This window comes from Rhagoletis pomonella, unplaced genomic scaffold (assembly GCF_013731165.1).
Source record: "Rhagoletis pomonella isolate Grant_MI unplaced genomic scaffold, Rhpom_1.0 Rhpom_scaffold_00005, whole genome shotgun sequence".
Lineage (NCBI taxonomy): Eukaryota > Metazoa > Arthropoda > Insecta > Diptera > Tephritidae > Rhagoletis > Rhagoletis pomonella.
In genome coordinates, this window is record NW_023458559.1 from 42486969 (window position 1) to 42502977 (window position 16009).

At 36.7% G+C, this 16009-nt stretch overlaps 2 protein-coding genes across 3 annotated transcripts in view; one reads left to right on the forward strand and one right to left on the reverse strand.

The window, feature by feature from the left end:
• Window positions 1–11415: 11415 nt before the first annotated feature.
• On the reverse strand, window positions 11416–12972 carry LOC118739899 (zinc finger protein 675-like). The gene is made up of 2 exons (XM_036471397.1): window positions 12760–12972; window positions 11416–12314 (listed from the first exon to the last, which is right to left on the reverse strand). The coding sequence occupies exons 1-2, from the start codon at window positions 12883–12885 to the stop codon at window positions 11562–11564; spliced, it is 879 nt and encodes a 292-aa protein (XP_036327290.1). The 5' UTR covers window positions 12886–12972; the 3' UTR covers window positions 11416–11561.
• A 735-nt stretch (window positions 12973–13707) lies between these two features.
• The window catches only part of LOC118738955 (zinc finger protein CG2199-like), a 2675-nt gene continuing 373 nt past the window's right edge, over window positions 13708–16009 (forward strand). For both annotated transcript variants that reach the window (XM_036470015.1, XM_036470014.1), the window contains exons 1-2: window positions 13708–13885; window positions 13942–15638. In XM_036470015.1, the coding sequence (XP_036325908.1) occupies window positions 13775–13885; window positions 13942–15633 (1803 nt within the window). In that variant the 5' untranslated portion in view covers window positions 13708–13774 and the 3' untranslated portion in view covers window positions 15634–15638. The remainder of the gene's footprint in view (window positions 13886–13941; window positions 15639–16009) is intronic.

Genomic DNA, 16009 nt, shown 5'->3' on the forward strand with positions numbered 1-16009 from the left:
AGCATGTCATAAGGGAGAATGTTAGACTCCTTGCAGTGAACAAGCGAGAAAGTTGGGAGAGGCAACCGCTTACTTTTCAAATGATGAAGACTCCCTCTGGTGGTTAAGATAGCTTCGTAATATAGCAATTAAACAGAAAAATAGTAAGCGCTGTTCTAATAAACAGCATAACCTATACTGACATTAGCAACGGACCATCTGCCTATTATCTTCTTCATCGATAGAACTGCTAACTTTGCTTCCGCGGAACATCGAACCTACATTAACTTGAACAAAGCTGACTGGAAGGGCTTCACGAAAGTTACCGAAAGCACATTCGTCGACCTTCGGACACCTATGCGGTCGCAACGTTCAGTGGCATAAATAGATAGCTCCGTGTAATAACGAGTTCAAAAGAATTCCCTTTCATAGTGGATTCAATCTCCCATCCGCCCACTCCTCTATAAATACTCTACTCTAATTCATTCGGAGATCGTTTTGAGTTTTGCTTTTGTGAGCCAATTTCAGATTTAGTTTTTAGTTCCTTCTACGTTGGGCACTGGGAATAATTGTTATTGTATGGATCCCATCTATTCTAAGCTCTGCTTAACAAAGTTCAAACGGGTTTGCATTTTGTCGCTTGAGTGAATATAGATGTTCTTTCTCTTATAGTCACTGTCAACGCTAGTCTCAGTAATCAGTCTGGACATTGTCAGCGATCTTAACGAGCGTACCTCTTCCTTTTTGAAATCAGGAATATCTGTATTCACGCACGCTTCGACCAGTTGAGCGCGCCCATGAGCCGGAAAAGTGTTGAAACCAATTGCTTGAAACACCCAATTTTTGCAAATTTTAAGGCTGGTTTCATATGAGCAGAAAAGCGTGTTACTCAGGTGTACGAGGCGTATGAGTAACATTATTTCCTGCTCATTTCTCATGCAAAAAATCTTTGCGCTTTTCATTTGGCCACTAATAATTTCTTATTCATTCATCGATTTTCTTCATTAGTCATTTGATTTTTTATTTTTTTGTAACAGAGCAGGCTTTAGCAGAAATGCAAAAATTTTGGCACAGAACCTGTTATGTTTTAAATTTTTCTTCTGTTAAAGTTTGATTTTTTTCCATTTTTTCATTAAAAATTAAAAAAAACTGGAATAATTAATTAATTTCGCAGAAACTGTATGTCCTATCAGGAAGTGGTGTATTTTATATTAAGATTGTTAAATTGGTTCGTAAGATATGGGCAAATCTAAAAAAACAGGTAACCTTTGTGTTATTTAGCTTTATCTTCACTGTTGTAAACTATATCAAGTTGCCCTGCACACCAAAGCTTCCGAAATCTTAAGGAAATCGTTAGGAGTATCTCATTTCTGTAACGATTTTTTTACGAATTTTCAAAGAAAATTATATGAAGTGGTTGACACTGTGGTTGAAATAAAGAAAATTCTGGAAAAATTCTGAAAGATATTCGTCCCATAGCAGTATTATTTTCGTTGCTTCACAGATCTTCTTCCGAAATTTCGTAAAAGAATGGAAGTGTGCGTAATTTATTTCATTTTAGAAAATTCGGCAAAAAATCGAATTAAATCTTATCGAATTCTTTAAAATTTCTTTACAATGCAGAATACTCTGAAAAAATGGTTTGCAGGGTGGTTGTTTCTGGGTATAATTCATTGACGTATACTTGAAGCCTCAAAACAAGTTTGGATCAATTTGCTGCATAACTTTTGGATTATAGGTGTTAAAACTAAAAAAAAAAATAATAATGAAAACAAGTGAATTTTTTATGTAATTTTTAAGAGGGGCACAATTAAATTATGTCATAGCTTTTAAAGCACACCATATTCTGATTTGAAATTTAATGGGCATTTAGCAGAAAAGTGTGCATTAAAAAATGGAAAGTAACTCAAAGTCCGTAACTCCACATTTCACAATTTTCAAAATTTTCGGTTCATCGCGTAAAAATTTTGAAGCATTTAAAGATAAAAAATTATGCGATCTTGAGCGTATAAGCATATTGTCAATGGCTGGTTTACTGTATACTGTGGTTACAAATATCTGTAAAAAGCTTCAAAAAAATTTTCTCCAGAAGTGTGCAAAAACCCTGATTTACTACTTTTAATGATGCTCCTCCATTTTGTTTAAATTTTAAATATTATATATAAAAAAAAACTCGCTCAGTTTTGAAGATATTTTACTAAAATTTTGCACACGCTTCTATTTTAATATTTCCTTCACTATCTCTTAAAATCATTGAAATCGGTTCACTCTAACATCTAGCTCCCATACAACTGATTGTTCAGAGACGAAGCTTTTTGCTTTATAACTCCTCCAATTAAGCTGGTTAAATTTAGTATAGGTTCACTTTAACATATACCACGCATACAATTTATTATTCAGATATGAAGTTACGAGTTATAGCGTAAAAACATATCTGAGTAATCAGCTGTATTGGAGCTATATGTTAAAGTGAACCCATTTCGATAATTTTAAGGAATAATTAAGGTAATATTAAGAACCCGTTATGTGCAAAATTTTAATAAAATAACTTCAAAACTGAGGGAGTTATTTATGAAATAGTTAAAATTTAATCAAATTTTCAAGTACCGTTATCTCGAAACGCAGAGCCAATCTGGTAAAATTTAAAGCATCCCAATAAAGTGAGTTCAACTTTCAAAATCTTTGCTCAAAATTTACAACTTGAACAGCATAATTTGAACCCAGCTTGTTTTCTATTTCATGTTTTTTCTCGTCTTTGATGAAAATGAATAACACTTGTATTAATCGATTTATTAGGAGATTAGGAATAAAATGATATATAAAAAATAGGTGTGCTCACAAATCTAAAAATTAATTTTTTTTTTTGTTGAAAGTGGACCTTTTTTTTAGATTTGCCCATATACGTGAGAAAAACGAACCAATTTTTGCTTTAAGCTGAATATCGGTAAATTGAAAATATCTCAAAAATGTATCCATAGAAAAAAAAAATTAACTGGATTTCCGTAATCACCGAGCAATTCTACATAGGAATTGGAAAGTGGCATCCATAGAACATTTTTGCTGTAAATCAGTGTAACAGGAGATACCTCGTCCATCCAACTTGGAAAAGGCAGAACAAACTGCGTGGTATGATGTCAATGCCATCGGCGTACGCCAGCAATTCCGGTTCAGTTCTGCCGCTCATAATATTATCTCGGGAATGCCAAATTCAGACATCGCGGCGTATATATAGGTAACTCCTTTTAGTGCTGTCGAAAGCGGCCTTGAAGTCGACAAATAGGTTGGTGAGTGTCGAACCTTTTCTCGCGGGTATTTTCCAAGATTTGGCGTATTGTGAATACCTGGTCTATGGTGGATTTGCCAATTCTAAAGCCACACTGATAAGGCCCAGTCAGTTGGTTGACGGTGGGCTTCAGTCTTTCACAGAATACGCTCGATAAGACCTTGTAACCTACATATACTTAGAAGGCTGACCCCGCAGTAGTTGGCGCGAATGACGGGGTCGCACCTCTTGTGGATTGGACCGAGCATACTTAAATTCCAGTCGTTGGGCATGCGTTCATCTGACCATATTCTGACCAAGAGTTGATGCATGCACCTTATCAACTCCTCGCCGCCGTACTTGATTAGCTCAGCTGGCAGGCTGTCAGCTCCAGTAGCTTTGTTGTTTTTCAGCCACTTTATTGCTATTCGTACCTCGTAATAGTCAGGTGGTGATACATCGACTCCATCATCATAGACCGTGGGCTCGGACTCGTCTTTTCCGCAGCTTTCAGTGCTGCTACCATTCAGTAGGGCGGAAAAATGTTCCCTCCATAATTTAAGTACGTTCTGGACAACAGTCAGTACTAGGTCGCCATTGTTGTTCTTACAAGAGTTCGCCCTTGTCTTAAAACTTTCCGTAAGTCGCCTAACTCTCTGGTACTATTTTCGAACGTTTTTCCTACCGGCCAGCATTTCAAGCCTTTCGCACTCAGGTATTTCGGCCTCTATCTCTTCTTATTGCGGCAAATACGTCTCGCTTCTCTCTTCAGCTCTCTATAACGGTCCCACATGGCCCGCGTTTCGTCCGATCGCAACACCTAGGTTCGCCAAAAACACTTTAAACTCAGGGGTTTGAAGCGATTTTTTTTTGGTTTTTAGGATGGTTCGGTCTAATGTACACATGTACATACATACATAAGAGTAAATACCATTGTTTGTAGTTATATGCTTCCACTTGGTGATCTACCTCCGGTACAATTTCACTCCACATGATAGCGAGTCACGAGGCATTCAATAATTTACTAAATAAACACAGAGCATACTTCAAATAAGCCACCACAGGCGCAGTCTGAACTGCAGCAGCAACAACAACAACTAGCTCCATCAGCATCTACATTATACTTCAACACCATTAGCGCCGTTCTTAATCGGTGCAGACATTATGATAAATACTTCTTGTTGTTAAAAACAACAACATGACGAATCGAAGTTATCGAAGGCGTCAATGTGCAACCTACAAAGTGCTCATAAAGAGTAGGGCATCTTCCATTGCCAGTTCATCATACTTTGCTCCAACGCTCGTGTTTGAAGCCTTTCCAAGTGACACTTCAACAATCAAGCATTCGGTTTCATTTCCATGCAAAATTAAATATTTATTTACTTAATTCGATTACTGTATTGCTTTTCAAGTTCTTTCACCGTATCAACTTTGTAGGCAGCCTTAAGCTTACATACATATGTATGTATGTATATGTATGCGTATCCATGTATGCTATCTATGGGGTACCTCGTCACCAAATCATGCTTCTTAGCCAAGTTTACAATAAAGTAACTGTTTGCTATGGATACTCAGTTGCCGTTGCAATACATGCCCTGTAGGGAAAGACCCGAAATACAAACTGGCGTACATTTCTACTATTCGAAACGAGAGAGGGAAAAGTACTATAAAGGCTTGGTATTTTAGAATTAAACAGAATTAATTGTACTTCTTCTTAAGTCGGCGTTGTGTTAGCAGGTCTTGACTTTTCCAGCCTAGTGATTCCCATGCGACTGAGGTGTGATTTGGATAAATTAAAAAGGGCACTCAAAGCAGTGAGCTGCGGTGAATTGGCCCTTTCCGTATGCAGGGCAGAGGTGTGGATTGTTCGTACCTAGTCTGATTCCGCATGAGTTGAACCTGCTGCACTAACCTCAAAGTGTATTTGACTAGTCTGAGTCTTGTTTTAGCGGAAGTTCGAATTCTGCGGAACTTATTGCTGGACGGCGATCTCCAAGCTTAATGTTTCCGTGTTGGGTGGTGTTTGTAGATGTAACCGGTGCATAAACTATTCACGTCTGTTGGCGGTGTGCTCAGAACGGCATTCACAGGTCTCGGGAGTCTACTCTGTTGACAATTGCGGTTGTATGCGCCGATAAGGAGAGCAGACGATCGAAGGTTACTCCGAGTATCTTCGGGTTGTTCACCGTCGGAATTGATGTACCATCGACGTGAATTCCCAGTTGTAGTATGACCTCCTTCGTCTAGGTGGTAAAAAGTGTGGCTGAGGATTTTGTAGGGGAGAGGGTTAGACTCCGTGCACTGAAGAAGCGAGAAAGCTCGTTGAGATAACAGCTTACATTCGAGCACAAGTAATCAATTCCATTCCCAAACGCCATTATCGAACACTCGTCAGCATAAGAGACTATCGAGGCTACCTCTGGTGGTTGAGGGAGCTTTGAAATGTAAAAGTTAAACAGTAATGGGGAAAGGACACCACCCTGTGGAACCCTCTCTTTTATTTTCCTAAGTTTGCTCGATTTGTCTCTAAAAGTTACTAACGAGTGACGACCACTCAGATAATTCGCCAGCCACAGTTTGAGTGCCTGTGGGAGAGAGGCCTCTTTTTCTTCTAGTAGCGTTGAATGGCTGACAGTGTCAAACACCTTAGACAGCTCCAGCGCTACTAGAATGGTTCTCTCACAAGGGCGGTTTCGGTTAAGGCCACGAGTTATCTGGGTATATATGGCGTTAAGTGCTGTTGTTGTGCTGTGCACTTTACGGAACCCATTCGGATGCTTCGCTGGGGTCAGGTAGTTCGTAAAATACGGGAGTAGCAAGGCCTCTAATGTCTTCGCTACCGGTGAAAGGAGGGTTATCGGACGATGGAATCTCCCTTGTTGGCTGGTTTCGCCGGTTTGAGCAGTGGGACCACTCGATCGTTCGACAGGCTTGAATGCCGAGGATAGTGGTGCAGAAGTCACCAACTACCATACGGTTTCCACCTCTGAGGAGGAACTAAATATTTTTCGCTTCTACATGAAATATTTCTGGAACTGAGCCAGTTGTGTCCAAGATTAAGGGATGGCTTAGTTAAAATGATGACACTACAAAAAACATCGGTAAGAATCAAAATTCAACTACAAAACTTCTCACAGGGACGGTTCCTTTTCGAAGCCAATATTCCTGTTGAGCGGCTGCATATTCAGTATATTTCCTACAGGGAAAGACAGCATATACATAAGTGTGTAGGAGGAAAATCTCTGCTTTGCTTGCACAAGTATCTATCCGTAATGCCAATGGGTGGTAGTTTAAGCTGAAGAGGTAAGGGTTTTTGTTGTTTTTATGAATGAAATTCGTTGTGCTTACATATGTATGTATGTACATAAAATCATCGTCATTAAGAAATTCTGCTAAAGCGCATATGCATGTACTTACATACAAACTGACGAGTAGACAATTTTTAAATAAATAGCGTTATTGTTTATTGAATGATTCAGTTTGCTTCGGTTTATCCATTAAACTGAACTCGAGTGCATTGAAGTGAGGCTCATTTTATTTGCTCAGGTTAATTTATGCTGATGATTATTCGACGCGCCATCCATCTCATATTTTGCCAAGTTTTTAATAATAAAGTATGCATGTATGTATGTATGTATTGTAAAGAAACTTAACTCATACCGTCTAGCCACTTGATACAAACATAAAAACATACTTTACATATATACATTCATATACATATGTATGTATATGAATGTGCATATCTATGTTCACATTTACGAACGTTCCATTGATCATGGAACTTCGTTAACTACTTTTTGATTACTCATTTATGCATGCTTGTAAGAATATAGAGCACGCGCCAATCTAGAAATAAAGAAAAAGGAGAAAAATATCATTGCCATTGCTTTGTTACATACTACACCAAGTCTCAGCAATGGTTATGTCAACAGAATTGACCCACAATAGGGTTACATTAAAAAAATACAAACGCCTGCAATCCATAACATTAGAAAAGTGTAAAGTTAAATGGACTAAAAATTTATTTATTTGTTTCGTTCATACAAAATTACATAAAAGTATACGTATGATAAATATGTATAAAGTTAATACAGTGTTCGGTAAAAATTTATTGCATAAAGATTTTTTAAGCGGAATACTTAAGGACGGTAGAATTTAAATTTACTTTTTTCCGTAGAAAAATTGGAATGTCTATAGTTGCTTAACAGTTCTAATTTTCTATAAAAGGCAAGGACGAATTACTACTGATATTAAGGAGAATCGTTGACCTTAAATTAATTATATGTAATATTCTATTGAGATTACTCGGTTATTAATTGCTTTTGAGATTCAAAAACGTGCACAGCTTTGTATACATACATAAGTACGCGTACAGTAAATTCATACAAGGGATATTTATATATGTACATACATATCGTCGCTGCGCCAACAAAAACGGTTATGTGATTTTTGTTAATTTTTATTTTATTGCATATTTCATTAATACCATATATTGCCCACATTACTGCATTTGCCGTTCTCTCATATATGTATATCTTTAAGTTTAGAACTGACCAAAAAGAGCTATGTGCCCGCAGTACTAACAATACTCGGAAACAAGTAAGAGCAGAACATCAGCAAATTTTACTTTAACAGATTACTGCATTTGAAAAAAATTTATATATTATAAATATATTATATCTGAACAATCAGTTGTATATAGGACTTATAGATTATAGTGACCCGATCTTTGTAATTTTCACTATAAGTTTTCTGTTCATAATGGGTGGAAGTATTGCAAAATTTCATGTTCCCAGCTGCATAAATGGACAAGTTATAACGAATTTCTCATAGCTGAACAATCAGTTGTATGGCAGCTATATGTTATAGTGGTCCGATTCTTGCGGTTCCGACAAATGATGAATCATCTTACTATATAAAAATTCCGTGTCACTGTGTTCGTTTACGCTATAACCATAATGTCTACGATGCATGTAACCTGCCTATGTATCGGTGTGTAACAGGACAACGTCTGCCCGGACTTATTAGTACATTATAACCCATCTACCAAATTTCATCCGGATATCTCGAAAACTGAGAGACTAGATTGCATACAAACAGACGGACAGACAGGCAGATGGACATGGCTAAATCGACTGAGTGTGCTTTGATTACGATGTAAAAAATAATTATAAACCAACTAAATGCATACATACATACATATCTATGCACATACCGTTTACACTACATAGATTCTACTATTTAACAATTAACAATGGACTACATAAGTCGTATGCGACAGGCGAGGCCATCATATCCTTTTATTATTAATTATTTAGATTATACATTTTTTTAAATATACAACTATAAGGCCAGGCAAAAAACCTGGGGTAGCACCAGTAAGCAGTGTCAGAGGATTGCTTTATGTAAATGGTCAAATTCAAGTTGCGTCATACCGACTGCTGGACATCATTGCCACAAAAACGAGCTCTGTTTTTACAGCAATACGAAACGGAGCTATTGTACGATGGTCCAACAAATGTATCAATCTAAACACAACAGCCTTCAAACGTTAAAGCAATATATACACAAAGATTTCCATTCATTTTATGATAATCTACCTCGATAAATACTTAGTTTTACATTTTTATGCAATTTACTATGTTATGCAAATTTGCATAATGTATACAAATGTGAAAGCATTTAATAAAAATTCAATTATATTTATATTGAAATTATTTCTTGTATATACGAGCTTTCATTGGATATCACCCATCGAAACTTTGAAAAAGTCCATTTGGTCAAATTAATACACTGACCGAAAAATCAGTTCGCATCTCTGGCAATTTTAATGGTTTGTACAAAATATGTGTCCACTCACCACTTTGCATTAACTTTTATTACAAAAATCGAATAAAAACGTTTCTGACTATTTTTCATTACATAACAGGAGCAACGGGCAGTTAACTAATCGAGTCCTCATTGCATCTAGGCCTAACGGCATGTGGTTTTTTCATAAATCAATATCATATTTTTAAAATATTTTTTTTTTTTTAATACGACATTTGCAAAATATTGCCTACTGGCCACAGGAATCAGTTTTTTTGCTCTCCTGAAAAGTTTTTAAAAACACATAACTGTTTTTGTTGGCGCAGCAACAAAATTTAAATCGTGTATAAAAACAGCTATATGCTTTAAAGCGGCGCAAATGTTGATCACGTCGTAATTGGTAAAAAAAAAATGTTTTTTGTTTCTTAAATCAATATATTTTTTTTTTAATACATTTGCAAAACATTGCCTATTGGCACCAGGAATCAGTTTTTGCTCTCCTACAAAATTATTAAAAAACACATAACTGTTATCGTTAGCGCAGCGACGATATGTATTAGCGTGGGCCGAAAATCCGCTTTTTTAGAATTTAGATTGGTAATAATAATAAAATTATAGTTTAAAAAACTAAAACCGCGCTATTATAATTTCCATTCGTACTGTCATCAGGTATGTAACTTAAGAACAGAAATCGCTGCATCTTTTAGGCGCATCAATATTACATAGTTACATCTCGAGCTAATAAAAGGGAGGTAAAAAATATGTTTCATTATGCTCTAAAAACAATATGTGTGAAAGATGACAATTTTCGGTCAATATCCTAGGTTCGCCCAAGTCCGGCAAAATTCAATGTGCTCAAAAAATAACATTTAATAAATACATTGATTAATACATTTTTTTTACTAAAATTTCAATTATCTTCTAAAGTACATAATTTTAGGAGAATCGAAGTAAGCTAAGAAATTTTTTTTAGCAAATGAACTTTGATAGACTTGGGCGAGCCAAAGACATTGACTAAAAATTGTCATCATTCACACAGATGGTTTTTAGAGCATAATGAACCATATTTTTGCTATTACCAATCGAAAGTTTTCGGCCCACGCTAATATGTATGTAGTATGTAGGTGTAATAATATGAAAGCTAAAAATATTAAATTTTACTTTTTCCCAGTCAAAATTTGGTTATAACACTCTTAAATTTTTGTATAAAAATATATTTGCAAAAATATGTATTATGAATGCAAAGTGTACCAGGTAACTGACGTCTTCATATTTGAAAGCATAATTTGATTTTGTTATTATTTTTTCTTTCATTTCTAGTTTTCGCTTTTTTCAAATCTGGCGTTAACCCTTGGTTTTGTTGCATAATAATAATAATAGATTGGCGCTTACACATATGTTAGTGCTTGGCCGAGCTTCTCCTCCGATTTGTGGCGTGCGCCTTGATGTTGTCACACAAAGAGGAGGGACCTACAGTTTAACGCCGACTCCGAACGGCGATTGTATTTTTATGAGAAGCTGTTTTCCATGGCAGAAATACACTGGGAGGTTTGCCATTGCCTGCCGAGGGACGACCGCTGTTAAGAAAAAACCTTTTTTCAATTTTTTTTTCGATGTTGCTTTTACCAGGGGTTGAACCCAGGCGCAGCGGAGTGAAAGCGCGCACTGCTTGCCACTACACCTCAGCGGCCTCTGTCCAATTTCGGCTTAGTTCCTCAACCTACCGGACGGAAAACATCAATACTACAACGCTATGTGTGCTTTTGCACAAACCGCAAGAATTTCTTGTAATGTTTTCTTTAGTTTTTTATTCAAATCAAAAAAAATACATAAGTTCTCACTCAAAAGGGTTAACGTGAAAGTCAAATCAAAGAAAATTTTCTGATAATAAATTGTCAAATAAGAGTACCGGAATAGAATGTCATTGCTATCTGGCACACTTTATATATTTTCACTATGCATGTTTGTATGAATATGTTTCAAATTACGTTTTGGACTTTTCTTTTGTTCGCGTTTGCACCTTAAGTCTTTCGTTTCGTGTAGGCATGGTGCCTATATATGTATTACAACACTTACTTTAGGGTGCCCATCGAAAATGTTTCTTTTTTTTGAAATTTCAAACCCTACCCCCTAATTTTATTCCTTTCTACGAGAAATATTATTGCCTATTCTGATAGATTTTTTAAAGGACATTTCGCGACCTGTCGATTATTTAAAAATAGATTTAATTTTAGATAGTACTACAAATTTTGAAATTGTGGAAGGTATCGATGGTCAAAATTTAAAAAAATTAAGAAATATGGTGGTACGACCATCAAAAATCTATAAAAATAAGCAATAATATTTCACATAAAAACGAATAAACTATGGGGGTAGGGTCTTGAAATTTCCCAAAAAAAACATATAGATGGGTACCCTAAATGTGTGAACATTTTAATTTGTCTACTTATAGCATGTATATATATTTTCGTATATTGCCAAAAATACAAACAGTACCTTCACTATTTACATATTATTGAGCCTCCTTTGCATGCACCTTTTGTTTGTGCGCCTTCAGTCCATAAATATGCCCAAAAGCTTTACCACACAACTCGCACGCATGCGGCTTATTCTTTTTGTGAGCACCATCTATGTGACGTGTCAAGGTAGACTGACTCGCGAAACGCATAGGGCAGTACTCGCACAAGAAAGGCTTCTCATTGGGATTGTGCACATAGGAATGACGTCGTAAATGCGATTGTTTGGAAAAACCTTTGCCGCACTCTGCGCAAAGTAATTTTGGTTTGCGTGGTATACATTCGTGGAAATGTTTTATGTGCTCTCGAAGACAACGCGCCTCCACATATGACTCTGTACATTGTGGGCATTTGAAAATACGCGCCTGTTCCTCTCGATGAGCGTCTGACATGTGAGTGCGGAAATATTTTGCATAAGCGGTGACATAACAGCATAGATCACATTGAAATAGTGTGTCGTAACGTTTGGGCGGACGTCCCGCACCTCTCTTGTAGATAGTAAGCTCATTGGCGATTGAAATGTCGTGACAATTAGATGAAGCAACTTTGGAAAATTGTTCGGATTTTATGGGCAAAATGTATTCCACTTCTTCGCCCACATATTCATTTAAATCATGCAGATCCGAATCATCTTCACTAACAATCGTTTCTTCGTTTTGCATAAAAATATCTGTTGCTTTGGATCGAATATTTGTTTCAGTAGCACACTCGCTGCAGGTCAACATACCAGCGGAGCAAAACGTTACAAGCTGAAAATAGGGCATGGTTTAATATTGGCTTAGCAATAAACAGCCGGCCGAAACACAGAATACAACTAAAGTAAAAAAAAAATCTGTAAAGATATATGTATGTATGACACATTTCCTTTTTAAATTATTCAATAATTAAATATTAAAGCATGACGTATTGCTATTTTAGTATACGGTGCGCGTATATGATCTTACAAACATATTTATTTTCCTTTCTTCAGTGCTTTCTTCCTAATTAGCATTCTTACAGGTGGCATTCAACAGGTGGTTGGTTACGTTTTTATTTGCGTAAAAATTTAAAAAATGTGACCACACCCAATTAGAAATATTCAGTTAGTAACCATTTCCTTTCGTTACTTTCATAAAAAGTTCTTTATAAACATTTGTTTACCTAAAATAAAGTAGTGCTCAATTTCTAATAGCGGCAAATAGAAAAATTGCCTACCTGTTTCTGGTTTGTTTTAATAGCCACCTGCGCATGTTCAGTTTCTAACGATCCTAGCAGAAAACCACGACAACGCTTTTCTTCCAAACAAATTCTGCATCTTCCAAATATTAAAATTTCATTCATCTCTCTGTACTATTTCTTTAATTTGCTTATTACTAAAATACCCAAAAGTGAATGAATAAACTGCCTTTGTTTTCTTTTAAAAGTGTTACCAATCGGAAAATCAGCTGTGTTGTCACCATGAAGGAAACAAACAAAAAGCTCAAACCACAGTGTGATTCAAACCAGCTTAAACAAATATTTTCATTCCTTGCATATGGCAAGTCAAACTTTGCAATACTTCAACTTTTCGACAAAGTTCACGTCACGTTGTCTTGCTTTCAATTCTGCTAGTTCCAAGGCGAAGGAGGTGAAAAGAGAGGCATATTTGGATCTTTTCGTTGCTTCCCAGTTAAATAACCAAGAACTTTAATTCAATAAGAGTTGACGCGTCTGGAAGCAAATAGAAAACACAAAAGAGTATGCGACAAAAAATGCTTTCAAGACTTGACGTGTCTGAAAGGTGACAAAGAGAAATTTGATTTCCCCATGTGAACAGCCATAAAGACGTCCCAATGACTTTTCGGAAATCAGTTTACGAAATTAAAATTGCATGGGTTGACTGCAACTCAAAGAGCGCAACCGATTTCGGATATTTATTTTTCATCTTGCTTATCATGCAATTGACATTTTTATTTCTGTTGCAAGTGCTGTGAAGCTGTGTGGAAATAAAAAACCTTTTTCGAGAGACACCATACACTAAAAACACGGTAAGACTGCTCATGCAACTGCTTTCTGAAATTACACAATTTGGCAGTCTTTCCGAAATATATGTCATTGCAACATCTTACTGCACTTTTATGACCCAAGCTGTCATCCACAGACTGTGAATGTTGCACATGGAACGTGAAGAAGAAGCATCAGCCACGCTTTTTTTAATAATTTAGACTTTAGGAAAATTAATGGGGCCAGTATGTCTTCGTGCAGTTTGTGTATAAATAAGTATTCCAAACTCTTTAATCCCAAGGATAGAGTACTAGGCACACAATTGTCTAGTGTAATAGATTTTATAATTGGTGATCATGTGAGTAAAATGTAATAAGCTGACGGAAATGATAACAAACCTTTTCTTTGTACCAGGTTGAGTTCCCTCCAAAATTCCTTATCTGCCCTGAGTGCTCAGTGGGCCTTATAAAAACAGAATTCGTTTTAGAACGTCTCTTAAAATCCTTGCCCGGCAACAAAAGTTTTAAGAAACGCCTATTAAATAGTGCCTTCTCACAAAACGAGCAGGATGAAAGCACGGATGAGCGGGAAGACCAACGAAAAAAGAATGAGAATGAAGAGGTGGACAGTTCAAAAAAGCAAGATGCCTCCAAATCGAGTGACGTCTGGACCTTTCATTGTGCGCACTGTGAGTTAACAACAAACAAAGCAAACTTGTACAAAAAGCACTTGCTAATTGAGCATCAGGTGGATAATCCGCGAATCTATCAGTGCATGTATTGTCAAGAAACATATCAGCGCATCAATGGTATACAAAATCACATTGCATGTGTGCATGACAATAAACCACGCCCAAAAAGCCAGCGACGTAAAACCATTGCCTTTGATACTTCGGCTGTGCTAAGCAGCACTACCATCAAGAGTCAACTGGACAAGGAAATCTCAATGGTTAACACTACTATCGAGAATAACGCAGCGGATGATCCGAATGCACCTTATGAATTCGAGTGCACACACTGTAAATATAAAACAGTAAATCCTAAAATGTACAAAAAACACCTGAAAATCAAGCATGAAATTGAAGATTCACGCATTTATAAGTGCAAGCGCTGCCCTAGCACATATGTACGACAATTTGCATTGCAAAATCATATTGCATATGAGCACGAAAATAAGCCCAAACCAAAACTGCAGCGACGCAAGTCTGTTGCGGCAGCAGACTTGGAAACTTACACAACCGGAGACAAAGGAGACTTGGCAGTCATTAAAGTAGCGCAAAAAGAACCAGAAGAGACTGAAGGACACGGGGAACAGGAAGTGAATAATGAAAACTATACAGTGTACCAAAACGGAAATATTTCAATTAAAAGCATTACTGATGAGCAAGAAAACCAACATGAACATGATTTTCAAACGACCTTAAAGAGGAAACTTAATCATTTAAGCTCAAGTCAAATTTCCTCTGCCGAGTGGGTATTCCAATGTTCTGTTTGCGACTTCGAAAGCATAAAGAGAAAAACATATAAAGCACACATGACCAGTCTGCATGGTGGAATCGATGGCGGTATTTACAAATGTATTTACTGTTCAGCTGCATACGAGCGCTACAGCTTACTACAGAGCCACGTAACAAATAAACATTGTCAATACGATTTGAATACAGTGAGTGATTCGCAACCCATATATTCCGGTTCCGGGCAAGATCAAGATACATCAGCGAAGAAACGACGAGTTCAAGAAACACCAAAGAAATCTAAGCAATTAAAGCATATAGAATCCAGTCAAGAAGAGCCGAAAAATATAGGGAGGCTCAATGGCGAGAAGTCTCAGCAAAAGGAGACTTGCGTTGTCTGCGGCAAAGCATATTCGACTGTAGATAAGTTACGCGAGCATATGGATAAACAGCATGGTGGCGATCAAATAAAAAGTTGTCCCAATTGTGATGCAAAATTTCGTGCCGTGGAAAAGTATGAGGCTCATCTGTTTAGTGAGAAGTGTCTGGACACCAAGCTAGCATGTCAATATCCCAGCTGTCCGAAACGGTTTAAAAAACGCTCGAAAATGCAACAACATATGAAAGAGAAACATCCAGAATTAATGAGTTAAATAATGTTACGATTATCCTTGAACCCTCGTCCGGATTTCCCAAATCCTCCGGTTCGTATCGCTGGATTGTTAAATAAATGCTAACGATGACCAAATTGTAGTACAATTAACTTTATTGTACAAAAAACAATTTACAATACTTGCTAATACAGTAAAAACACTTTACAATACTTGTTAAAGCAATAACAACGCTTTACTACTTGTTAACACAATTAAACTTATAGCTTGCTTATTCGCAACTCAATTCTCCGCTCACTTTACTTGTAGCTTGCTGACTTGTAACTAACTCACCTCGTGGTGGCGGCGCCCTTATATACCTGCGCTGGCACTTATGGCAACTCTAGAACATTCTGAAGTTTATCGCTCATTCTCTTTC